The sequence below is a fragment of the Salmo salar genome, chromosome 27, assembly GCF_965601325.2.
Source record: "Salmo salar chromosome 27, fSalSal1, whole genome shotgun sequence".
NCBI classification, from domain to species: Eukaryota; Metazoa; Chordata; class Actinopteri; order Salmoniformes; family Salmonidae; genus Salmo; species Salmo salar.
This window is the reverse complement of record NC_138317.1, coordinates 20,287,837-20,315,272: the sequence shown is the minus strand read 5'-3', so window position 1 is coordinate 20,315,272 and position 27,436 is coordinate 20,287,837. Positions and strand designations below refer to the sequence as shown.

General features: G+C 44.7%; 1 protein-coding gene across 3 annotated transcripts in view; it reads left to right on the top strand.

The window, feature by feature from the left end:
• trappc9 (trafficking protein particle complex subunit 9) overlaps window positions 1–27,436 on the top strand; it is a 298,405-nt gene that overhangs the window by 158,668 nt on the left and 112,301 nt on the right. For all 3 annotated transcript variants that reach the window (XM_014177781.3, XM_082970084.1, XM_014177782.3), the window contains one exon: window positions 23,076–23,218. In XM_014177781.3, the coding sequence (XP_014033256.1) occupies window positions 23,076–23,218 (143 nt within the window). The remainder of the gene's footprint in view (window positions 1–23,075; window positions 23,219–27,436) is intronic.

Here is a 27,436-nt window from a genome sequence, read left to right as displayed (position 1 = left end):
GAATATTGCCCTGGAAGTCTTGTCTTTAAGTTATACATGAGACTATTGCATTGGAGAACCAAAGCAAACTAGAAACAATCTGACCCAAACGCTCCTCAGGATTCTGCATTGATGAAGATCCACATTGCCATGGAAACTGACTATTTCTGGTGAGTTAAGTGCGTAGTGTAATCTTATGCATTCCTTTCAATGGGATGTTTTGATGTATAGGAACAGCTCAGACAGACCCAGTGATGGAGGTGAATTTATACTATCTATTCACGTATGAACTCAGAGAGCAACACACACTTTTGAATACTTTATTTGGATCCACAATGAATTATTGTGAATGCAAAGGGATCTGCGTAGTTTAGGAACCATACCTGTGGTGTGGGTTTCAGTGTCTGTGCACACTTTTATGTGCCATGTATCTGAGTGGCTGTGTTGCAGTGATGGAGGAAGCGGGGTGTGAGGTGTTAGTCAGGAGCTAACTAACCACTGATCTGAGAGCAGCAGGTCCCAACTGGACAACACCAGGGTGATTCGATTTACTGTATCAGCTCTGTTACCTCTGGCTGGCTGGTTCAGCAGAGCTGGCCCTAACCTGATTTCATATCACATCTGCCAGGAGTGTGTGTCTGTGTTTGTGTGTCTGTGTTTGTGTGTCTGTGTGTCTGTGTTTTGTGTGTCTGTGAATGTGTTCTTGTGAGTGTGTGCAGGTGGGGAGAGGTGGGGAGTGGGATGAGAGGTGAGGGGAGAACAGCCAAGGAGGGAGGGAGGGATGGAGAGCGGGAATTAGAAGTGACAGTTAATGGGAAGATGCTCTCGCCGAGTCAGGTAACAGGGCGAGGGAAGGGGTGAGGAGTGGCCAAGCCGAGGTGCTACTGTATCCCTGCAGCAGCGTATATCATTATCATCCCACCACATACTGCTGGGGAGGCACTTACAGGCAGCTCTTTCCACAACAAATGTGCCAATTCCTTATGATTTTAGCTTTTTTTTATTTTTAGAGGATGAAGGAGAGAGAGGAGGGTGTAGAGGGGGGACTGAGTGGAGAGATTGAGTGTACTGGCTGGATGGATGTCTGGCAGGGCCGTTCAAATTCATCCCTAATGACACCACACACACACACACACCTGTACACATGCGTACACACACTCACGGCAAACTGATGGAGGTCTGAGGCGAAGGAAAGGAGTATTGTCATTATTGTGGATCATCAGACATCTTAATAGCAACATGCATATCTCAGTACCAAACCACTGTGGCTAGGTAGTGAGTGAAAATATGCAGTGCTACAAAAACACTGTCCATAGTCTTTATGACCAGCCTTAAACTGCTCAAATAATATGTTTACCTTTAGTTCATAATGCATGCTAAATGTAAGTGCAAATATAACGTTTAATGTTTTTTCCAGAGGAATATCCTTTTAAAATGGTTTGAAATGTTTCTTTCCCTCCTAATCTCATCGTCAAATAAAAGGCTATTCAGAGTATTATTTTGTATTGCATCCCAATCAAGCTGTATTGCCCCCTCATGATAAAACGGTATATTTTTGAATCTCTGCTTTCTCTCACTTCTGCAGTGGTCCCCTTCCTAGCAACAGTGTGCCCTTATTGTGGCGATAGGGATGTGTAAACAGAAAGTCTGACTGAGTCTGTGTGAGTAAAGTGAGAAACCCTGCAGTCACCACTTGCTGGTCTCTCTCCTCTCTCTCTCTCTCTCTGCCTCGCTCTCCTCTCTGTCTCTCTCTCTCTCTCTGCCTCGCTCTCCTCTCTGTCTCTCTCTGTCTCTCTGCCTCGCTCGTTCCCCTTCTCTTCTCTAATGACACTGCAGCAGCTGTGGAACGATTACTAATGTTCTATTGTTTGGAAATTATAGTAGAATAAGAACCAGGAGAAAAACATACCCTCTTGGGATTCGTAATGATAAATACATCGCCAGTTGCCGCATTACAAACTCATGCACGCGCACACTTTGCAGGGTTAGATCCTGTGTATGTAATACCTGAGAACTAAGAGGAAGGAAACAGTATATGCTCAAGGTATGACGCAGTCCGTAACAAAACACCATGTCAAATTAATTATTTTGTCATTAAGGAACCCTCCTGTGTCTTCCAGCCAGGGTTCCTGTGTGTAGTTGTGGCAACAGGGCCCCTGGCCCCCAGGCCTACAGTACTGTTATTACACTACAGGTCTCAACAAGGACCTCGTGAGGGAGGAGGATGGAGAGGAAGCCTTGTCTTCAGGCATGCTGGCGGTGCACTCACTCCATTTCTTTCTTCCTCACTCATTCTCCCTCCTCCTTCACTCCCTGACTCATCCGACCCCAGAGTCCCCTCTCTCTTGCTCTCTCTCTCTCTCTCTCTCTCTCTCTCTCTCTCTCTCTCGCTCTCTCTCTCTCGCTCTCTCTACCTGCTGCTCATTTTGTTCAGTCCTCGCTCCCTCTGTCTCTCTCTTTCCCTCTCTCTTTTCTTCAGTCCTCTATGCCCCCAGGCTCCCTGAGGACTCTATTTCAATCACACTGGGCTAAAAATAGAGCCTGTCTGTAATGAGGCGATCGTGAGAAGAATAGAATGGGACAATGAAAACACTGACGCTCAGGGACCTCTGGCTAGCCTGAACTGACTGGATGGATTCAGACAAAAACACAATGCATTCTCCCAGAGCCACAGTCAGTTTGCTTATCTAAAGCTCAGATTCTCTGTAAAGCTATGGAATATGTCTCCATCTACCATAGGCTAGGCTACTCTCCTGTTAGTAAAAGGGAGTTACTGATAAAATAGTGCTGAAATGAAACTGCTGTAACACTAGAACTGCCATAGTCCAACTTCCATTGATTTTTGATTTTGTAAATAAAACAAATTGGCCACAAAAAAAAGCAACTTCCCTGACTTTTCCTAAATGTTTTGTATTTTACACTGCTCATTTGTCCGCATTTTGAAATCACAAACAGAAAAGTATTTAGAGCCTTTTTTACCTGCCAAGACAATGTGCTGTAGGACGTTGTTACCCAGCCAGGTGCTAATGCGTCTCTGTCTCCTCACTGAATGAATGGCAAATGGATGAATGGCCGATAATTGTACACCTTGCCTCACAATTGAATTGAAATGAAGCCCAACAGAATGATGAGGGTGATTTCATTTAGAACGACAATAGTGTAATGATGAGTTTTTGTTATCCTATTTATCAGCTTTCGGCGCTGATGTTTACCCTATAATTTGACCTCGCGCCTTACAGGTTGATCTCGTTCTCTTTTCCGTTTTAATTTGTAAAAATAACCTTTTGGGTGGTTGTTTTATTTACTGTAACTGTATTACTAATCACATGTATTGTAAGGGAAACAGAAACATGCTAGGTGTTGCAGTAGGCCTTTAGAATAATGCAAAACATATCCTCGACTCTATCCAAGTTAATGAGTGAGGGGAAACAAACGATGCCAGTCAGGCCCATCGAAACTACACCTAAACTAATTTCACACATAATACGACTTAGCCTATAGTCAAGATTACATTGACAATAGTCTGAGTGACAATATTTTCAGTTGTCAAATTGTACATGAAGAGATGGGTGCAACTTGTAATTGACAGAGGAGCGTCACTTTATCAGCTAATGTTTTTATTTCTATATAGTATCAGAAAGATCATATTCTGCAGTTTCTATGACACTTACCTTTTGTCAAATATCTCTGAAAAATCAAGAGGTGCATCTCTATAAAATGTAACTTTATCCCAGAATATCTGCGCTGTCCATGCGTTCATCACCTTACCACTCGTACGGCAGCATTGCTTTGGCTACTAAGCAAAGACTAGTAACATGATAAACTTAAAATATTATATTCTGCTTCCTTTTAAGTACATTTTCTTATTTCCACAATGTTTCTTTAGACCTGCCAAAACAAAATTATAATGGACTTCTTTTTGATGGACTTGAAATAGTGCTCTCTGGCTTTTATTTGTAGCCTAGATTAACATAAACTAATGAAAATGTATTTATGTTCTTTGAAATAATTGACTTTATGTATTTTAATGTTACCCAAGACCTTTATAAACACAAACAAATTGTTATTCTTCCAATAGCATATATGAAATGTATTTATTAGACTGTTAGAATGTTGAATCATTGACTGGAAGTCTAACCAAATAACTATTGTTGTTATATTTTACATAGATATATTTTCACTAATATTTCTTCATGCAATACATGCTTTACAATTGTTTATGCACTATTATAAAGCGTTAATGCTTATGTTTGCGCACCTTGCAGGTTGATCAGCATCTGATCCGTATGCTAAAGGGGATGCCCGGCAACGTTCTCTAGCGGCCAGACGGTTAAAAGGATAACATGATACTGCCCTACTCATGAAATGTGTTCTCTTGAAATGTATTCGTTGTCTGTAGTCTAATCCAACTAGTTATCTGAATGAAAATTAACATAAGTAGCCTAGGGATCATAAAGCATAAAGCTTTCAACGTTCAAGCATTACTTTAATATGTCTCTATGAGAAAATCCCTGAGATAGCAGGCAGACAAAGCCATGCATTTAAAGTGCACTCAGCATAACAATAGAGGTGCCTGTACTCTGAACAGTCAGAGAGAGAGAGAGCTGTTGTGCTAAGGCTGAATGCTAGGTAAAGAACAAATACCTTGTCTGAGCTTTAATAGTAACTAGGTTATGTACTGTAAATGATAGGCTACTTACAACAAGTTACTTTTCTGTTGTTGTGAAAAAGCCATATCTGCAGTATATTTGGAGGCCTCCTTGTTGTATCCAAACACAGACTCCCAGAGTTGTCACAGCTCTGATGCAGTGTTGTGTTGCTGCAGTACTTGGCAGCGTCCCCTCCAGATCTGTCTCTCTGCCTCTTGTTGTTGGAAGTAATTAAACAGCTGTCCTGGACATCACCGTATTCCAGCCAGGTCGTCATTATAAATAATCATTTGTTCTTAACTGACTTGCCTAGTTAAATAAATAAAACTGAATGTTCATTGTAACACGGCCTATCAGAACCACATTATGTTCCACACGCTACCCTGGCTGTCGGCTGAGGTAGCATTGTTTAGGCTGCTCAGTCACCTGTTACTGGGAGAAACCATGGGGTTGTTGCTGGGTTTGGGCTCACAAAGATACCCTTTGTCTCTTTTTATGAAAGGTTCCGTCTCTCTCGCTCTAGCTCTCTCTACCTCACTTCTTTGTGGCGACAGAGAGGAACATGGAAACACAAAGGCGTTAGAGACGTGCCAGCAGAAAGCAGCAGGCGCTTGAGACAGACAGCCCGAGTGGAGCTGAACTTTGGTCGTAGTCTTCACTGTGTCTAGATAACGGTAATAACTCCAAAGGACAAATATAATTGCACATTTCTTCCATAATCTCACCAGATTTGGTAAAAAAAACACTGGTGTTGAATGTCATCATCTCTAGAGAAAGGAGAGGGAGCAAGGGCCAATTAGAAATGATCAAATTGCAAAGAAGGCTGCTACTGTTATAACCCTTTCCCATAGCTATTTCATTTTGTGCCTCTTTCTTTCGTGCAATCTCTTTTTCAGTCTCTCTCCTTTTTTATTTATTCATGATATTTGATTTTTTTTAGTTTTCAAAATATATGTTCCCCATCAGTGTGCTAGTTGGTTAGTCCCTGGCAGGGCAGATGGATAGATAGAAACAGGGCCACGTCATACTGTACTTCTGAACAGAGCAGAACCAGAAGCACAGAAGAAACCTGTCTGCCTAATAATCCTTAACATACCTATGGCTGGATGTCAAGCAGCCAGCCTAGCAACCAATCAATGGACTGCCCCAGGCAGGGTTCCTTCTTGCTCCTGCTATAGGATAGGCTTTGTGGAGTCAACAGAAAATGTAACATCCACTTTTCAAGGATACAGTATTTTCATCCTAACTACCGTTCCACCAGAAAAACGGAAGTGGGAACTCTGCTCAGGTGTGTTTCTACGCCTGCCACGTTTGGTTAGCTATAGGACTGCAGTGATGCAGAGACTCAGAGCCATGATGACGGAATACAGATCAGGGTTTGGAGAGAGAGTTGTCTGTCCTGGTTTAATGGGAAGAGAATAGCACCAGATGTAATGAGGCAGAGTTGTGCTGGTAGCCTAAGATTTGTTCTGCTTTTAGTTTCTACTCAGTTCTGTAGAGTTGACAATAAATACAATTCCTGTTGAATTCCGGATTCTCTACTTATTTCTTCCTGATTCCGGTAATCTTTTAAACAGGATTTCTGGATAAACTGGGAATTTTGGGTAAGTTACCATCGTTTTGCATCTCTAAGACATACATACAGTATGCTGGATCATGTCCATCAGAGCTCAGTGTGGTCACTGAGGTTCTCTGGTTGTGTGTCCATCTGCATGCTGTCTCTGATAGACCTCTTCCCTACAGCCTTACCAGCTATTTGTGGCCCCGCGACAGCTTGACGTTCTCACACCTCTGTTGGACTCATGAGGATGATTCACAAGGAGACCATCTGACAAACTAGGAAAGTTTTCCACCACATCCACAAGCAGCGCTGTAGTGACTTTTGAATTATTGAAGAAGTGCAAGGAAGCCTTGAACAATCTCTGTATGGTGTAAGCCAGGCATTGGGTGGATAAACCATACAGGACTACAATATCTCAAACTGCTCAGCAACAGCCCTGGTGTAAGGGGACCAAAAATAGCTCAAAACCGTGACAATGGGTAGGCAAGGATTCTGTCAAAGAGAAACATTGGAGCATAGATAACTAGCATAGCAACTTAACCTGAACTGCTCTCCTTCACCTCAATCAACCAGAAGAACTATCTGGACCAGGAACAAACTGTCCCATTCACAGACGGTCCGGACATTTCTGTCTCAAAGCTCTTCTCTGTGGCGGTCAGTCTGCATGCAGCCACTCATCCCCGAAGGGTCAATTATGGTCTGTTAGGATCTGACTCTGATGTGGAACTTCTGAGAGCAGGGAAGGAAGACTTGTAAGAAGTGGCTGAGAAAGCTACATTCCTGCAGGTTTACTGCTATAGGAGGGTGTACTACTATAGGAGGGTGTACTACTATAGGAGGGTTTACTACTATAGGAGGGTGTACTACTATAGGAGGGTTTACTACTATAGGAGGGTGTACTACTATAGGAGGGTTTACTACTATAGGAGGGTTTACTACTATAGGAGGGTGTACTACTATAGGAGGGTTTAATACTATAGGAGGGTGTACTACTATAGGAGGGTTTGCTACTATAGGAGGGTGTGCTACTATAGGAGGGTGTGCTACTATAGGAGGGTGTACTACTATAGGAGGGTTTACTACTATAGGAGGGTGTACTACTATAGGAGGGTTTACTACTATAGGAGGGTGTACTGCTATAGGAGGGTTTAATACTATAGGAGGGTGTACTACTATAGGAGGGTTTACTACTATAGGAGGGTGTACTACTATAGGAGGGTGTACTACTATAGGAGGGTTTACTACTATAGGAGGGTGTACTACTATAGGAGGGTGTACTACTATAGGAGGGTGTACTACTATAGGAGGGTGTACTACTATAGGAGGGTTTACTACTATAGGAGGGTTTACTACTATAGGAGGGTGTACTACTATAGGAGGGTTTACTACTATAGGAGGGTGTACTACTATAGGAGGGTTTACTACTATAGGAGGGTTTACTACTATAGGAGGGTTTACTACTATAGGAGGGTGTACTACTATAGGAGGGTTTACTACTATAGGAGGGTGTACTACTATAGGAGGGTTTACTACTATAGGAGGGTGTACTACTATAGGAGGGTGTACTACTATAGGAGGGTTTACTACTATAGGAGGGTGTGCTACTATAGGAGGGTTTACTACTATAGGAGGGTTTACTACTATAGGAGGGTGTACTACTATAGGAGGGTGTACTACTATAGGAGGGTGTACTACTATAGGAGGGTGTACTACTATAGGAGGGTGTACTACTATAGGAGGGTGTACTACTATAGGAGGGTTTACTACTATAGGAGGGTGTACTACTATAGGAGGGTTTACTACTATAGGAGGGTGTACTACTATAGGAGGGTGTACTACTATAGGAGGGTTTACTACTATAGGAGGGTTTACTACTATAGGAGGGTTTACTACTATAGGAGGGTTTACTACTATAGGAGGGTGTACTACTATAGGAGGGTGTGCTACTATAGGAGGGTGTACTACTATAGGAGGGTGTACTACTATAGGAGGGTTTACTACTATAGGAGGGTTTACTACTATAGGAGGGTTTACTACTATAGGAGGGTGTGCTACTATAGGAGGGTGTACTACTATAGGAGGGTTTACTACTATAGGAGGGTTTACTACTATAGGAGGGTTTACTACTATAGGAGGGTGTGCTACTATAGGAGGGTGTACTACTATAGGAGGGTGTACTACTATAGGAGGGTGTACTACTATAGGAGGGTGTACTGCTATAGGAGGGTTTACTACTATAGGAGGGTGTACTACTATAGGAGGGTGTACTACTATAGGAGGGTGTACTGCTATAGGAGGGTTTACTACTATAGGAGGGTGTACTACTATAGGAGGGTGTACTACTATAGGAGGGTTTAATACTATAGGAGGGTTTACTACTATAGGAGGGTGTACTACTATAGGAGGGTTTACTACTATAGGAGGGTGTACTACTATAGGAGGGTTTACTACTATAGGAGGGTTTACTACTATAGGAGGGTTTACTACTATAGGAGGGTGTACTACTATAGGAGGGTGTACTACTATAGGAGGGTTTACTACTATAGGAGGGTTTACTACTATAGGAGGGTTTACTACTATAGGAGGGTGTACTACTATAGGAGGGTTTACTACTATAGGAGGGTGTACTACTATAGGAGGGTTTACTACTATAGGAGGGTTTACTACTATAGGAGGGTTTACTACTATAGGAGGGTGTACTACTATAGGAGGGTTTACTACTATAGGAGGGTGTACTACTATAGGAGGGTGTACTACTATAGGAGGGTGTACTACTATAGGAGGGTGTACTACTATAGGAGGGTTTACTACTATAGGAGGGTTTACTGCTATAGGAGGGTTTACTACTATAGGAGGGTTTGCTACTATAGGAGGGTGTGCTACTATAGGAGGGTGTGCTACTATAGGAGGGTGTACTACTATAGGAGGGTGTACTACTATAGGAGGGTTTACTACTATAGGAGGGTGTACTACTATAGGAGGGTGTACTACTATAGGAGGGTGTACTACTATAGGAGGGTTTACTACTATAGGAGGGTTTACTACTATAGGAGGGTTTACTACTATAGGAGGGTGTACTACTATAGGAGGGTTTGCTACTATAGGAGGGTGTGCTACTATAGGAGGGTGTGCTACTATAGGAGGGTGTACTACTATAGGAGGGTGTACTACTATAGGAGGGTTTACTACTATAGGAGGGTGTGCTACTATAGGAGGGTGTACTACTATAGGAGGGTGTACTACTATAGGAGGGTTTACTACTATAGGAGGGTGTACTACTATAGGAGGGTTTACTACTATAGGAGGGTGTACTACTATAGGAGGGTTTACTACTATAGGAGGGTGTACTACTATAGGAGGGTTTACTGCTATAGGAGGGTGTACTACTATAGGAGGGTGTACTACTATAGGAGGGTTTACTACTATAGGAGGGTGTACTACTATAGGAGGGTGTACTACTATAGGAGGGTGTACTACTATAGGAGGGTGTACTACTATAGGAGGGTGTGCTACTATAGGAGGGTGTGCTACTATAGGAGGGTTTACTACTATAGGAGGGTGTGCTACTATAGGAGGGTGTACTACTATAGGAGGGTTTACTACTATAGGAGGGTTTACTACTATAGGAGGGTTTACTACTATAGGAGGGTTTACTACTATAGGAGGGTTTACTACTATAGGAGGGTGTACTACTATAGGAGGGTTTACTACTATAGGAGGGTGTACTACTATAGGAGGGTGTACTACTATAGGAGGGTTTACTACTATAGGAGGGTGTACTACTATAGGAGGGTGTACTACTATAGGAGGGTGTACTACTATAGGAGGGTGTACTACTATAGGAGGGTGTACTACTATAGGAGGGTGTACTACTATAGGAGGGTTTACTGCTATAGGAGGGTTTACTACTATAGGAGGGTTTACTACTATAGGAGGGTGTACTACTATAGGAGGGTGTACTACTATAGGAGGGTGTACTACTATAGGAGGGTGTACTACTATAGGAGGGTGTACTACTATAGGAGGGTTTACTACTATAGGAGGGTGTGCTACTATAGGAGGGTGTACTACTATAGGAGGGTTTACTACTATAGGAGGGTGTGCTACTATAGGAGGGTGTGCTACTATAGGAGGGTGTACTACTATAGGAGGGTTTACTACTATAGGAGGGTTTACTGCTATAGGAGGGTGTACTACTATAGGAGGGTTTACTACTATAGGAGGGTGTGCTACTATAGGAGGGTGTACTACTATAGGAGGGTGTACTACTATAGGAGGGTGTACTGCTATAGGAGGGTTTAATACTATAGGAGGGTGTACTACTATAGGAGGGTTTACTACTATAGGAGGGTTTACTACTATAGGAGGGTGTGCTACTATAGGAGGGTGTACTACTATAGGAGGGTGTGCTACTATAGGAGGGTTTACTACTATAGGAGGGTGTGCTACTATAGGAGGGTGTACTACTATAGGAGGGTGTACTACTATAGGAGGGTGTACTACTATAGGAGGGTTTACTACTATAGGAGGGTGTACTACTATAGGAGGGTGTGCTACTATAGGAGGGTGTACTACTATAGGAGGGTGTGCTACTATAGGAGGGTTTACTACTATAGGAGGGTGTGCTACTATAGGAGGGTGTACTACTATAGGAGGGTGTACTACTATAGGAGGGTTTACTACTATAGGAGGGTGTACTACTATAGGAGGGTGTACTACTATAGGAGGGTGTACTACTATAGGAGGGTGTACTACTATAGGAGGGTGTACTACTATAGGAGGGTGTACTACTATAGGAGGGTTTACTACTATAGGAGGGTTTACTGCTATAGGAGGGTTTACTACTATAGGAGGGTGTACTGCTATAGGAGGGTTTACTACTATAGGAGGGTGTACTACTATAGGAGGGTGTACTACTATAGGAGGGTGTACTACTATAGGAGGGTGTACTACTATAGGAGGGTTTACTACTATAGGAGGGTTTACTACTATAGGAGGGTTTACTACTATAGGAGGGTGTACTACTATAGGAGGGTGTACTACTATAGGAGGGTGTACTACTATAGGAGGGTGTACTACTATAGGAGGGTGTACTGCTATAGGAGGGTTTACTACTATAGGAGGGTTTACTACTATAGGAGGGTGTACTACTATAGGAGGGTGTACTACTATAGGAGGGTGTACTACTATAGGAGGGTGTACTACTATAGGAGGGTGTACTACTATAGGAGGGTTTACTACTATAGGAGGGTGTGCTACTATAGGAGGGTGTACTACTATAGGAGGGTTTACTACTATAGGAGGGTGTGCTACTATAGGAGGGTGTGCTACTATAGGAGGGTGTACTACTATAGGAGGGTTTACTACTATAGGAGGGTTTACTGCTATAGGAGGGTGTACTACTATAGGAGGGTTTACTACTATAGGAGGGTGTGCTACTATAGGAGGGTGTACTACTATAGGAGGGTGTACTACTATAGGAGGGTGTACTGCTATAGGAGGGTTTAATACTATAGGAGGGTGTACTACTATAGGAGGGTTTACTACTATAGGAGGGTTTACTACTATAGGAGGGTGTGCTACTATAGGAGGGTGTACTACTATAGGAGGGTGTGCTACTATAGGAGGGTTTACTACTATAGGAGGGTGTGCTACTATAGGAGGGTGTACTACTATAGGAGGGTGTACTACTATAGGAGGGTGTACTACTATAGGAGGGTTTACTACTATAGGAGGGTGTACTACTATAGGAGGGTGTGCTACTATAGGAGGGTGTACTACTATAGGAGGGTGTGCTACTATAGGAGGGTTTACTACTATAGGAGGGTGTGCTACTATAGGAGGGTGTACTACTATAGGAGGGTGTACTACTATAGGAGGGTTTACTACTATAGGAGGGTGTACTACTATAGGAGGGTGTACTACTATAGGAGGGTGTACTACTATAGGAGGGTGTACTACTATAGGAGGGTGTACTACTATAGGAGGGTGTACTACTATAGGAGGGTTTACTACTATAGGAGGGTTTACTGCTATAGGAGGGTTTACTACTATAGGAGGGTGTACTGCTATAGGAGGGTTTACTACTATAGGAGGGTGTACTACTATAGGAGGGTGTACTACTATAGGAGGGTGTACTACTATAGGAGGGTTTACTACTATAGGAGGGTGTACTACTATAGGAGGGTTTACTACTATAGGAGGGTTTACTACTATAGGAGGGTGTGCTACTATAGGAGGGTGTACTACTATAGGAGGGTGTACTACTATAGGAGGGTTTACTACTATAGGAGGGTTTACTACTATAGGAGGGTTTACTACTATAGGAGGGTGTGCTACTATAGGAGGGTGTACTACTATAGGAGGGTTTACTACTATAGGAGGGTTTACTACTATAGGAGGGTTTACTACTATAGGAGGGTGTACTACTATAGGAGGGTGTACTACTATAGGAGGGTGTAATACTATAGGAGGGTGTAATACTATAGGAGGGTGTACTACTATAGGAGGGTGTACTACTATAGGAGGGTGTACTACTATAGGAGGGTGTACTACTATAGGAGGGTGTACTGCTATAGGAGGGTTTAATACTATAGGAGGGTGTACTACTATAGGAGGGTTTACTACTATAGGAGGGTGTACTACTATAGGAGGGTGTACTACTATAGGAGGGTTTACTACTATAGGAGGGTGTACTACTATAGGAGGGTGTACTACTATAGGAGGGTGTACTACTATAGGAGGGTGTACTGCTATAGGAGGGTTTAATACTATAGGAGGGTGTACTACTATAGGAGGGTTTACTACTATAGGAGGGTGTACTACTATAGGAGGGTTTACTGCTATAGGAGGGTTTACTACTATAGGAGGGTTTACTACTATAGGAGGGTTTACTACTATAGGAGGGTTTACTACTATAGGAGGGTGTACTACTATAGGAGGGTGTGCTACTATAGGAGGGTGTACTACTATAGGAGGGTGTACTACTATAGGAGGGTGTACTACTATAGGAGGGTTTACTACTATAGGAGGGTTTACTACTATAGGAGGGTGTACTACTATAGGAGGGTGTACTACTATAGGAGGGTGTACTACTATAGGAGGGTGTACTACTATAGGAGGGTTTGCTACTATAGGAGGGTGTACTACTATAGGAGGGTTTACTACTATAGGAGGGTGTACTACTATAGGAGGGTTTACTACTATAGGAGGGTGTACTACTATAGGAGGGTTTACTACTATAGGAGGGTTTACTACTATAGGAGGGTGTACTACTATAGGAGGGTGTACTACTATAGGAGGGTTTACTACTATAGGAGGGTGTACTACTATAGGAGGGTGTACTACTATAGGAGGGTGTGCTACTATAGGAGGGTGTGCTACTATAGGAGGGTTTACTACTATAGGAGGGTGTGCTACTATAGGAGGGTGTACTACTATAGGAGGGTTTACTACTATAGGAGGGTGTGCTACTATAGGAGGGTGTGCTACTATAGGAGGGTGTACTACTATAGGAGGGTTTACTACTATAGGAGGGTTTACTACTATAGGAGGGTGTACTACTATAGGAGGGTGTGCTACTATAGGAGGGTGTACTACTATAGGAGGGTTTACTACTATAGGAGGGTTTACTACTATAGGAGGGTTTAATACTATAGGAGGGTTTACTACTATAGGAGGGTTTACTACTATAGGAGGGTGTAATACTATAGGAGGGTGTACTACTATAGGAGGGTTTACTACTATAGGAGGGTTTACTACTATAGGAGGGTGTAATACTATAGGAGGGTGTACTACTATAGGAGGGTGTACTACTATAGGAGGGTTTACTACTATAGGAGGGTGTACTACTATAGGAGGGTTTACTACTATAGGAGGGTGTGCTACTATAGGAGGGTGTGCTACTATAGGAGGGTGTACTACTATAGGAGGGTTTACTACTATAGGAGGGTGTGCTACTATAGGAGGGTGTGCTACTATAGGAGGGTGTACTACTATAGGAGGGTGTACTACTATAGGAGGGTGTACTACTATAGGAGGGTGTACTGCTATAGGAGGGTTTAATACTATAGGAGGGTGTACTACTATAGGAGGGTTTACTACTATAGGAGGGTGTACTACTATAGGAGGGTGTACTACTATAGGAGGGTTTACTACTATAGGAGGGTTTACTACTATAGGAGGGTTTACTACTATAGGAGGGTGTACTACTATAGGAGGGTGTACTACTATAGGAGGGTGTAATACTATAGGAGGGTGTAATACTATAGGAGGGTGTACTACTATAGGAGGGTGTACTACTATAGGAGGGTGTACTACTATAGGAGGGTTTACTACTATAGGAGGGTTTACTACTATAGGAGGGTTTACTACTATAGGAGGGTGTACTACTATAGGAGGGTGTACTACTATAGGAGGGTTTACTACTATAGGAGGGTTTACTACTATAGGAGGGTGTGCTACTATAGGAGGGTTTACTACTATAGGAGGGTGTACTACTATAGGAGGGTTTACTACTATAGGAGGGTTTACTACTATAGGAGGGTGTGCTACTATAGGAGGGTGTACTACTATAGGAGGGTGTACTACTATAGGAGGGTGTACTACTATAGGAGGGTGTACTACTATAGGAGGGTTTACTACTATAGGAGGGTGTGCTACTATAGGAGGGTGTACTACTATAGGAGGGTGTGCTACTATAGGAGGGTGTACTACTATAGGAGGGTGTACTACTATAGGAGGGTGTACTACTATAGGAGGGTTTACTACTATAGGAGGGTGTACTACTATAGGAGGGTTTACTACTATAGGAGGGTGTACTACTATAGGAGGGTTTACTACTATAGGAGGGTTTACTACTATAGGAGGGTTTACTACTATAGGAGGGTGTACTACTATAGGAGGGTGTACTGCTATAGGAGGGTGTACTACTATAGGAGGGTGTGCTACTATAGGAGGGTGTGCTACTATAGGAGGGTGTGCTACTATAGGAGGGTTTACTACTATAGGAGGGTTTACTACTATAGGAGGGTGTACTACTATAGGAGGGTGTACTACTATAGGAGGGTTTACTACTATAGGAGGGTGTACTACTACAGGAGGGTGTACTACTATAGGAGGGTTTACTACTATAGGAGGGTTTACTACTATAGGAGGGTGTACTACTATAGGAGGGTTTGCTACTATAGGAGGGTGTGCTACTATAGGAGGGTGTGCTACTATAGGAGGGTGTACTACTATAGGAGGGTGTACTGCTATAGGAGGGTTTACTACTATAGGAGGGTGTACTACTATAGGAGGGTGTACTACTATAGGAGGGTGTACTACTATAGGAGGGTTTGCTACTATAGGAGGGTGTACTACTATAGGAGGGTTTGCTACTATAGGAGGGTGTACTACTATAGGAGGGTTTACTACTATAGGAGGGTGTACTACTATAGGAGGGTGTACTACTATAGGAGGGTGTACTACTATAGGAGGGTGTACTACTATAGGAGGGTGTACTACTATAGGAGGGTGTACTACTATAGGAGGGTTTACTACTATAGGAGGGTTTACTACTATAGGAGGGTGTACTACTATAGGAGGGTGTACTACTATAGGAGGGTGTACTACTATAGGAGGGTGTGCTACTATAGGAGGGTGTACTACTATAGGAGGGTGTACTGCTATAGGAGGGTGTACTACTATAGGAGGGTGTACTACTATAGGAGGGTTTACTACTATAGGAGGGTGTACTACTATAGGAGGGTTTACTACTATAGGAGGGTGTACTACTATAGGAGGGTGTACTACTATAGGAGGGTGTACTACTATAGGAGGGTTTACTACTATAGGAGGGTGTACTACTATAGGAGGGTGTACTACTATAGGAGGGTGTACTACTATAGGAGGGTGTACTACTATAGGAGGGTGTACTGCTATAGGAGGGTTTACTACTATAGGAGGGTTTACTACTATAGGAGGGTTTACTACTATAGGAGGGTTTACTACTATAGGAGGGTGTAGTAATGCAGGGGAGAGCGGGCCAAAAGTTTGGCATTGCTCCAGTTAACCATGCAGCATTAGGAAAGAAGGGTCCAGACCAGCATTTCTTCCATTGAACTCATCTCCTCCCCTCCCACCCAGCCAATAAACACCAATTTGCGCACATAGCTGGAGTTTAAGACATCTCCAATTCATGACATACGCAGCTTCTTCATTTCACCAGGTACTTAGAGATGTGCTGAGTCTGGTCTAAAGCTACCGAACAGTGCTTAACAAACTAACACAACGTCCTTACAATAATTAAGGCAGGGGACTTTAACTGCTTCCCATACAGGCCGTCCTATAAGGCGATTTGCTCCATAAAGAAAAGTAACATTTTTAATTATGGAAAGACAGAAGGCATTACAGGGATGGAGCACTAAGTGCGTTCCCCATTCAGCCAGGCCATTAAAGTGAAGTTATTCGCTGGTTTAGGGAGAGAAGGTGGGGAGGGGGAAAGAAGAGAGGGAGAGAGAGAAGAGTGGGGGTGTGGCTGGAACAGTGTGATGATCTTTTAGAGAGTGTGTTTGGAAGGAAGTATCCGAGAGGTAGAATAACAAACAGACCACACTTCCTCTCCATCACCCCTGTCATCTACCTCCACCCCCTCCCTCCATCCCCTCCATATCTCCTCAGAAGTCGTGCCTGGCTCATTGGCACCTACACCGTTACAAACCGGACCATCTGGCTGCCCAGCCAACCAACAGTCCCACCCCTACAAACAGGACGTTTGACATTAATTTTCACCTTTAAAATGTGTTTCTTTTGATGGTGATGGTCATGGCACTTTAAGAATCATGTCTGTCTCTACCATGACTAGGTCTGTGTGTCTGTCTGTCTCTACCATGACTAGGTCTGTGTGTCTGTCTGTCTCTACCATGACTAGGTCTGTGTGTCTGTCTGTCTCTACCATGACTAGGTCTGTGTGTCTGTCTGTCTCTACCATGACTAGGTCTGTGTGTCTGTCTGTCTCTACCATGACTAGGTCTGTGTGTCTGTCTGTCTCTACCATGACTAGGTCTGTGTGTCTGTCTCTACCATGACTAGGTCTGTGTGTCTGTCTGTCTCTACCATGACTAGGTCTGTGTGTCTGTCTGTCTCTACCATGACTAGGTCTGTGTGTCTGTCTGTCTCTACCATGACTAGGTCTGTGTGTGTGTCTGTCTCTACCATGACTAGGTCTGTGTGTCTGTCTGTCTCTACCATGACTAGGTCTGTGTGTCTGTCTGTCTCTACCATGACTAGGTCTGTGTGTCTGTCTGTCTCTACCATGACTAGGTCTGTGTGTCTGTCTGTCTCTACCATGACTAGGTCTGTGTGTCTGTCTGTCTCTACCATGACTAGGTCTGTGTGTCTGTCTGTCTCTACCATGACTAGGTCTGTGTGTCTGTCTGTCTCTACCATGATTAGGTCTGTGTGTCTGTCTGTCTCTACCATGACTAGGTCTGTGTGTCTGTCTGTCTCTACCATGACTAGGTCTGTGTATCTGTCTGTCTCTACCATGACTAGGTCTGTGTGTCTGTCTGTCTCTACCATGACTAGGTCTGTGTGTCTGTCTGTCTCTACCATGACTAGGTCTGTGTGTCTGTCTGTCTCTACCATGACTAGGTCTGTGTGTCTGTCTGTCTCTACCATGACTAGGTCTGTGTGTCTGTCTGTCTCTACCATGACTAGGTCTGTGTGTCTGTCTGTCTCTACCATGACTAGGTCTGTGTGTCTGTCTGTCTCTACCATGACTAGGTCTGTGTGTCTGTCTGTCTCTACCATGACTAGGTCTGTGTGTCTGTCTGTCTCTACCATGACTAGGTCTGTGTGTCTGTCTGTCTCTACCATGACTAGGTCTGTGTGTCTGTCTGTCTCTACCATGACTAGGTCTGTGTGTCTGTCTGTCTCTACCATGACTAGGTCTGTGTGTCTGTCTGTCTCTACCATGACTAGGTCTGTGTGTCTGTCTGTCTCTACCATGACTAGGTCTGTGTGTCTGTCTGTCTCTACCATGACTAGGTCTGTGTGTCTGTCTGTCTCTACCATGACTAGGTCTGTGTGTCTGTCTGTCTCTACCATGACTAGGTCTGTGTGTCTGTCTCTACCATGACTAGGTCTGTGTGTCTGTCTCTACCATGACTAGGTCTGTGTGTCTGTCTCTACCATGACTAGGTCTGTGTGTCTGTCTCTACCATGACTAGGTCTGTGTGTCTGTCTCTACCATGACTAGGTCTGTGTGTCTGTCTCTACCATGACTAGGTCTGTGTGTCTGTCTGTCTCTACCATGACTAGGTCTGTGTGTCTGTCTGTCTCTACCATGACTAGGTCTGTGTGTCTGTCTGTCTCTACCATGACTAGGTCTGTGTGTCTGTCTGTCTCTACCATGACTAGGTCTGTGTGTCTGTCTGTCTCTACCATGACTAGGTCTGTGTGTCTGTCTGTCTCTACCATGACTAGGTCTGTGTATCTGTCTGTCTCTACCATGACTAGGTCTGTGTATCTGTCTCTACCATGACTAGGTCTGTGTGTCTGTCTCTACCATGACTAGGTCTGTGTGTCTGTCTGTCTCTACCATGACTAGGTCTGTGTGTCTGTCTGTCTCTACCATGACTAGGTCTGTGTGTCTGTCTGTCTCTACCATGACTAGGTCTGTGTGTCTGTCTGTCTCTACCATGACTAGGTCTGTGTGTCTGTCTCTACCATGACTAGGTCTGTGTGTCTGTCTCTACCATGACTAGGTCTGTGTGTCTGTCTGTCTCTACCATGACTAGGTCTGTGTGTCTGTCTGTCTCTACCATGACTAGGTCTGTGTGTCTGTCTGTCTCTACCATGACTAGGTCTGTGTGTCTGTCTGTCTCTACCATGACTAGGTCTGTGTGTCTGTCTGTCTCTACCATGACTAGGTCTGTGTGTCTGTCTGTCTCTACCATGACTAGGTCTGTGTGTCTGTCTGTCTCTACCATGACTAGGTCTGTGTGTCTGTCTCTACCATGACTAGGTCTGTGTGTCTGTCTGTCTCTACCATGACTAGGTCTGTGTGTCTGTCTGTCTCTACCATGACTAGGTCTGTGTGTCTGTCTGTCTCTACCATGACTAGGTCTCTGTGTCTGTCTGTCTCTACCATGACTAGGTCTGTGTGTCTGTCTGTCTCTACCATGACTAGGTCTGTGTGTCTGTCTGTCTCTACCATGACTAGGTCTGTGTGTCTGTCTGTCTCTACCATGACTAGGTCTGTGTGTCTGTCTGTCTCTACCATGACTAGGTCTGTGTGTCTGTCTGTCTCTACCATGACTAGGTCTGTGTGTCTGTCTGTCTCTACCATGACTAGGTCTGTGTGTCTGTCTGTCTCTACCATGACTAGGTCTGTGTGTCTGTCTGTCTCTACCATGACTAGGTCTGTGTGTCTGTCTGTCTCTACCATGACTAGGTCTGTGTGTCTGTCTGTCTCTACCATGACTAGGTCTCTGTGTCTGTCTGTCTCTACCATGACTAGGTCTGTGTGTCTGTCTGTCTCTACCATGACTAGGTCTGTGTGTCTGTCTGTCTCTACCATGACTAGGTCTGTGTGTCTGTCTGTCTCTACCATGACTAGGTCTGTGTGTCTGTCTGTCTCTACCATGACTAGGTCTGTGTGTCTGTCTGTCTCTACCATGACTAGGTCTCTGTGTCTGTCTGTCTCTACCATGACTAGGTCTGTGTGTCTGTCTGTCTCTACCATGACTAGGTCTGTGTGTCTGTCTGTCTCTACCATGACTAGGTCTGTGTGTCTGTCTCTACCATGACTAGGTCTCTGTGTCTGTCTGTCTCTACCATGACTAGGTCTGTGTGTCTGTCTGTCTCTACCATGACTAGGTCTGTGTGTCTGTCTGTCTCTACCATGACTAGGTCTGTGTGTCTGTCTGTCTCTACCATGACTAGGTCTGTGTGTCTGTCTGTCTCTACCATGACTAGGTCTGTGTGTCTGTCTCTACCATGACTAGGTCTCTGTGTCTGTCTGTCTCTACCATGACTAGGTCTCTGTGTCTGTCTGTCTCTACCATGACTAGGTCTGTGTGTCTGTCTGTCTCTACCATGACTAGGTCTCTGTGTCTGTCTGTCTCTACCATGACTAGGTCTGTGTGTCTGTCTGTCTCTACCATGACTAGGTCTGTGTGTCTGTCTCTACCATGACTAGGTCTCTGTGTCTGTCTGTCTCTACCATGACTAGGTCTGTGTGTCTGTCTGTCTCTACCATGACTAGGTCTGTGTGTCTGTCTGTCTCTACCATGACTAGGTCTGTGTGTCTGTCTGTCTCTACCATGACTAGGTCTGTGTGTCTGTCTGTCTCTACCATGACTAGGTCTCTGTGTCTGTCTGTCTCTACCATGACTAGGTCTCTGTGTCTGTCTGTCTCTACCATGACTAGGTCTGTGTGTCTGTCTGTCTCTACCATGACTAGGTCTGTGTGTCTGTCTGTCTCTACCATGACTAGGTCTGTGTGTCTGTCTGTCTCTACCATGACTAGGTCTGTGTGTCTGTCTGTTTCTACCATGACTAGGTCTGTGTGTCTGTCTGTCTCTACCATGACTAGGTCTGTGTGTCTGTCTGTCTCTACCATGACTAGGTCTGTGTGTCTGTCTGTCTCTACCATGACTAGGTCTGTGTGTCTGTCTGTCTCTACCATGACTAGGTCTGTGTGTGTGTCTGTCTGTCTCTACCATGACTAGGTCTGTGTGTCTGTCTCTACCATGACTAGGTCTCTGTGTCTGTCTGTCTCTACCATGACTAGGTCTGTGTGTCTGTCTGTCTCTACCATGACTAGGTCTGTGTGTCTGTCTGTCTCTACCATGACCAGGTCTGTGTGTCTGTCTGTCTCTACCATGACTAGGTCTGTGTGTGTGTCTGTCTGTCTCTACCATGACTAGGTCTGTGTGTGTGTCTGTCTGTCTCTACCATGACTAGGTCTGTGTGTGTGTCTGTCTGTCTCTACCATGACTAGGTCTGTGTGTGTGTCTGTCTGTCTCTACCATGACTAGGTCTGTGTGTATGTCTGTCTGTCTCTACCATGACTAGGTCTGTGTGTGTGTCTGTCTGTCTCTACCATGACTAGGTCTGTGTGTGTGTCTGTCTGTCTCTACCATGACTAGGTCTGTGTGTGTGTCTGTCTGTCTCTACCATGACTAGGTCTGTGTGTGTGTCTGTCTGTCTCTACCATGACTAGGTCTGTGTGTGTGTCTGTCTGTCTCTACCATGACTAGGTCTGTGTGTGTGTCTGTCTGTCTCTACCATGACTAGGTCTGTGTGTCTGTCTGTCTCTACCATGACTAGGTCTCTGTGTCTGTCTGTCTCTACCATGACTAGGTCTGTGTGTCTGTCTGTCTCTACCATGACTAGGTCTGTGTGTGTGTCTGTCTGTCTCTACCATGACTCTGACTAGGACTGCACTGTTTCCATCTTTACCGTGTGGGTCATCAGCCTCCTCCCACGACATGGTCCTCCTGCAACCTCCCTCTTGTAATACAACCTCATTTACATAGTGATATGACAACCTCTGTGTGTCACGCTCACACCAGACCTCTCCACAATGAGCCCTGAATGTTAAACAGCAGAAGGCGAGGAGGTGCGTCTGAGTGACTGTGTTTGTCTCGCATCGCCTGTACGTATGCGTGCGTCAGCCTTCTGCATGGTATACCTCTGTCTCAATGAAATAACCTGTTCATCAAAAGTGATGAAATGTATTTTGTGTGTTGACTAATTCACTTAGTTAAGGAGAAATCTAGTTATGTGCAGCCGGGGAGAGGGCAGGAGAGAGAGGGGGCACCAGATAAGATCTTGTCAAGCAAGAGAGTGGCATCTGTCCCTCTGGCTGAAGGACACACACACACACACACAGAGACATGCGTGACCAGGAGAGAGAGGGCCATGTGTGCCTCAGACACGATACAGTGGCTCTTTCAGACACGATACAGTGGCTCTTTTACATAACAACCCCAGGGCCATGGGCATGTGGTGCACCATTTAACACAGGAAGAGAGGAGGAGGATGATAGACCGTCTTAGACACCATCTCTTTGGGGTTAAGCCTTTTGCTTGGGCTATTCTGAAACCATGCATTGAACCATGAAGGTGATGTGTAGTCAGGCCCTCCAGTAGAGACAGCCAGGGGAAATAGAGCTGAAAGTCACAGGCTCCATGCTGAGTGATGATCACTCTGGATGGGGTTAAAGATTCATGGAAGGGCAGATGGACCGAGAAACATGATGAAAACCTGTTCGTACCTGGTCTGTGTTTACAGGCACTGCACACACACACACACACACACACACACACACACACACACACACACACACACACACGCGCTTGGCCTAGCTCAATGGATTACACACATGGGTTGAGGGCCAGTCTGCCTTCAATGTAAACACAGGCACTTGTTTACATGTGCGCACACACACCCTTACACACTCACTCACTTGCACACACACACACACACACACACCTTTTCCCAAACACATTGTATAAATATCGAGAGAAGACTCAAGACCCTCTACTTTTTACCAATCCTCCTTTTCACTCCACTCTCTTCATTACACATCAGAACACATTTTTGTGTGTTCTTTATTTTGTCATCAGACATTTTTTTGCATTTCAGCTCAGAATAAGTCTCCTTCTGCTCACGGTTGAGGAGGAAAAAAAAGTCTCTGATTGGCTTGTCACCTTTGACCCCAGTCACACAGGTTTGCTCTTCCATGCAGGATTTCATAGAAACTGCTGGACCATCTCAACAGGTTAGATTCGACCTTCATCATTGAGTTACGGTTTAATGCTCTGCACTCCACCTTAGAATAACCTTGTCTAAAATGAGATTTCTCCGTCTTTCTTTCCTTTCTCTCTCTCCAGACGTTGGAAGCTGTGATGACGTTTAAGTACTCAGGGGGAGCAGGCAAGGTGGAGGGCTACTATCGGGACCTGACCCTGGGAGTGCATGTTGACATAGAACCCTCTGTGTTCTTCACCAGAGTCAGCACACTACCAGCCACCAGGTAAACACTCATTCGTTGTACTAAAACTTGTTAACTATCACATCTGGGGAGCGGCGAGCAGAGAGCAAACATTAAGTCTACCTTCTTCCTATGGGTTAAGTGCATAGACAGACGGTCGACATCACTGTCCCAACAACTCCCCGCAAACACAGAACCAGCACACTAAGTTGTCTGAACTTTGACACAATGTTGCAGTGTTTGCTAGGCTGTTACTTCTGTTCCATTAACTGGATGTTTCTGCTTCTCTTCTCCTGCTGTATCCTTCATTCCTACCCTCAGCAGTCATCTAACCGACTCCTAGTACTGTTTGTCCTTGTTCTCTCTGTCTTATTAGTAAGATCACTGTGTTTGTTGTGTTTTTCCATCTTGACTGGGTAAACACATCGCGCCAGATCACCTCAGTCCCCGCTCCCTGCTTCCTGCTCCTGTACCCAGCAGACCAGACTAGACCAGGGCTCTGCTCTGCTTAGTGGCATTATTGTCGCTGTAACGATAGGGAATCTGAAAGATGGCCTTTCTACTGACAGGCCTAGGTGGAAACAGATGAATATTATCTCTCTAGCTCTTTCTCTCTTTCTCTATTCCTTTCTCTCTCTCTCTATCCCTTTCTCTCTTTCTCTATCCCTTTCTCTCTATCCCTTTCTGTCTCGCTCTCTTTTCTCTCTCGCTCTACTCTCTTTTTCTGTCTCCTCGTTCTCTCCTCCCTCCTTCTTGTCATCTCCCCGGCTCTGTGGAAAAAGCCAGGGTGCGGAAGCGAGGGAGACAGATCGTACCCCAGTTATCGCCACTTGAGGTGAATCATTAGCTGTAATAATATCTGCAGTTTAACCAATCCGTCTTTCTCGCTATCTTTCTGCTCTCTGGTGATAAATCTGTCTCTTCTCTCCTGCGCTCAGCTCTGCAGTCACTATCATCTTGTCACGCCTCCTTTTTCTCCCTCCCTCCCTCCCCTGTAGATCTGCCTCTCCCTTTCCCCCTCCCGTCCTCGTTCCCCCACCAACCGTCATTTCTCCCCATCAGACACTGTAGATTTGTAGATTTTGCTCCTCCAATCCAGACCTGAGTCTCTATGGATTTTTCTCAAGCGCTGCTGCGTTGTCTCAGAAAGGAAATCTAGTGACATTTCCACAGAGGTCCTCTCTGTATGTCTATTTATAGTATTCCAGCACTACTGTCTCTCTCTGGGTTTTTGTGGTGGAAAAGTTGCCTTTAATTGAGAGGTGATTCTCTGAGAAAATCCGTAATTCTCGAAGGAAGGAGAGAGGTGAGAGAGGAGAGCGATCACTGTCTCTCCTGAAAAGGAATGTGAATGAAACCTGCCTCACCCTCCAATTCACTCTTGTTATCTCTCATCTCTGGAGAACCTTTCTGTGGCTTGGTGTATTGATTAAGTGGGCCAGTGCAGCTCACTGCATTCCATTACAGTTCATAAAGCTTTTAGGTCTTCCACAGAGAAAAGGATGCTGATTGGACTGAAGGGCAAAAGGGACTCATACCCAACGAACTCAAGAGTTTAGACTGTCTCTCTCTCTCTCTCTACCTCTCTCTCCCTCGTTCCCTCGCTCCTCCATTGTTTGCGGAGTGCACTTCTTGAGATTTCACCTGCAGCATGCTCTTCAGGGGAGGCATCTGTTTATAATTAGCTCTGGCCTGTCATAGAGAGCTGTGACCTGTCATAGACCTGTTGTAGGTCCTCACAGTAAACATCTGGACCTGTATACAGTATAACGTTCCAGATATTATGGGTCCCTGTATGTATATACTGAGTGTACAAAACATTAGGAACACCTTCCTAATATTGAGTTGCACCCCCTTTTGCCCTCAGGACAGCCTCAATTCGTCAGGGTTTGGACTCTGCAAGGTGTTGAAAGGTGCAAGGTGCTGGCCCATGTTGACCCCAAAGCTTCCCACAGTCGTGTCAAGTTGGCTGGTACTGGATCTCTACTTCCGAATGTCTTGTTCCATTTCATCCCACTGATGTTCAATTGGATTGAGATCTGGTGACTGGGTAGGCCACTGCTGTAAGCAGAATTCACTGTCATCTTCATGGAACCATTCCTGGACAATCCTATCCTTGTGGCGTGGGGCATTATCCTGCTGAAAAAATCTATTCGCAGATGGATACACTGCTGCCATGAAGGATGCACCTGATTGGCAATGATGTTCAGATATCCTGTGGCATTTAAACATTGCTCCACTTTTATCAAGGGGCCCAGTGTGTGCCATGAAAACACACCCCACACCATCACCACCACTATCCTGCAAAGTTGACAGGTGGCATGATGGATACATGTAGTCATGTGGTTTCCTCCATACCCTAGTCCTCCCATCCGCGTGAAACAGCAGGGACCGGGAATCATCAGACCAGGCAATGTTTTTCCAGTTCTCCAGTGTTTTCATTCCTTAGCCCACTGCAACTTCAGTTTCTGTCTTTTTTCTGAAAGTGGATCTCTCGTCTGCTGCCATACCCCATTTTGTGTCAAGGTGCGATGAGTTGTGCAATATTTTATGGGTCTTTGGGCACCAATGTTGTACAGGACTGTCAGTTGACTAACTGTAGCCCGTCTGTTGCTCTGGAGAATTCATGTCAGCCTACTTTGTGCTCTTTCATGAATGTCCCGTTTTCAACCACTGGCCTGCCGTTGGCTGGATGTCCTTTGGGTGGTGGACCATTCTTGATACATATGGGAAACTTTTGAGTGTGAAAAACCCTGCAGTGTTGCAGTTCTTGACACATTCAAACCTGTGTGTCTGGCACCTACTACCATACTCTGTTCCAAGACACTTAAATCTGTTGTCTTACACACCCTCTGAATGGCCCAATCCATGTCTCAGTTGTCTCGAGGCTTAAAAATCCTTCTTTAACCTGTCTCCTCCCCTTCATCTTAACCGCCATTGATAAGAAACAATACTGTGCAGCTGTATTCATTGACCTGGCCAAGGCTTTCGACTCTGTCAATCACCACATCCTCATCGGCAGACTCAATAGTCTTGGTTTCTCAAATGATTGCCTCGCCTGGTTCACCAACTACTTCTCTGTTAGTGTTCAGTGTGTCAAATCGGAAGGCCTGTTGTCCGGACCACTGGCACTCTCTATGGGGGTGCCACAGGGTTCAATTCTTGGGCCGACTTTCTTCTCTGTATACATCAATGATGTCGTTCTTACTGCTGGTGAGTCTCTGATCCACCTCTACGCAGACGACACCATTCTGTATACTTCTGGCCCTTCTTTGGGCACTGTGTTAACAACCCTCCAGACGAGCTTCAATGCCATACAACTCTCCTTCCATGGTCTCCAACTGCTCTTAAATACAAGTAAAACTAAATGCATGCTCTTCAACCGATCGCTGCCCGCCCGTCCAGCATCACTACTCTGGACGGTTACCCTACTCATTAAATTGGATGCAGTCTATCACAGTGCCATCCGTTTTGTCACCAAAGCCCCATATACTACCCACCACTGCGACCTGTACGCTCTCGTTGGCTGGCCCTCGCTTCATACTGGTCGCCAAACCCAATGGCTCCAGGTCATATACAAGACCCTGCTAGGTAAAGTCCCCCCTTATCTCAGCTCGCTGGTCACTATAGCAGCACCCACCTGTAGCATGCGCTCCAGCTGGTATATCTCACTGGTCACCCCCAAAGCCAATTCCTCCTTTAGCCAGCTCTCCTTCCAGTTCTCTGCTGCCAATGACTGGAACGAACTACAAAAATCTCTGAAACTGGAAACACTTATCTCTCTCACTAGCTTTAAGCACCAGCTGTCAGAGCAGCTCACAGATTACTGCACCTGTACATAGCCCATCTATAATTTAGCCCAAACAACTACCACTTCCCCTACTGTATTTATTTATTTTGCTCCTTTGCACCCCGTTATTTCTATTTCTACTTTCTTCCACTGCAAATCTACCATTCCAGTGTTTTACTTGCTATATTGTATTTACTTTCCACCATGGCCTTTTTTTGCCTTTACCTCCCTTATCTCACCTCATTTGCTCACATTGTATATAGACTTATTTTTGTACTGTATTATTGACTGTATGTTTGTTTTACTCCATGTGTAACTCTGTGTTGTTGTATGTGTCAAACTGCTTTGCTTTATCTTGGCCAGGACGCAATTGTAAATGAGAACTTGTTCTCAACTTGCCTACCTGGTTAAATAAAGGTGAAATAAATAAATAAATAAAAAATCTACACTGATTGAAGTGGATTTAACAA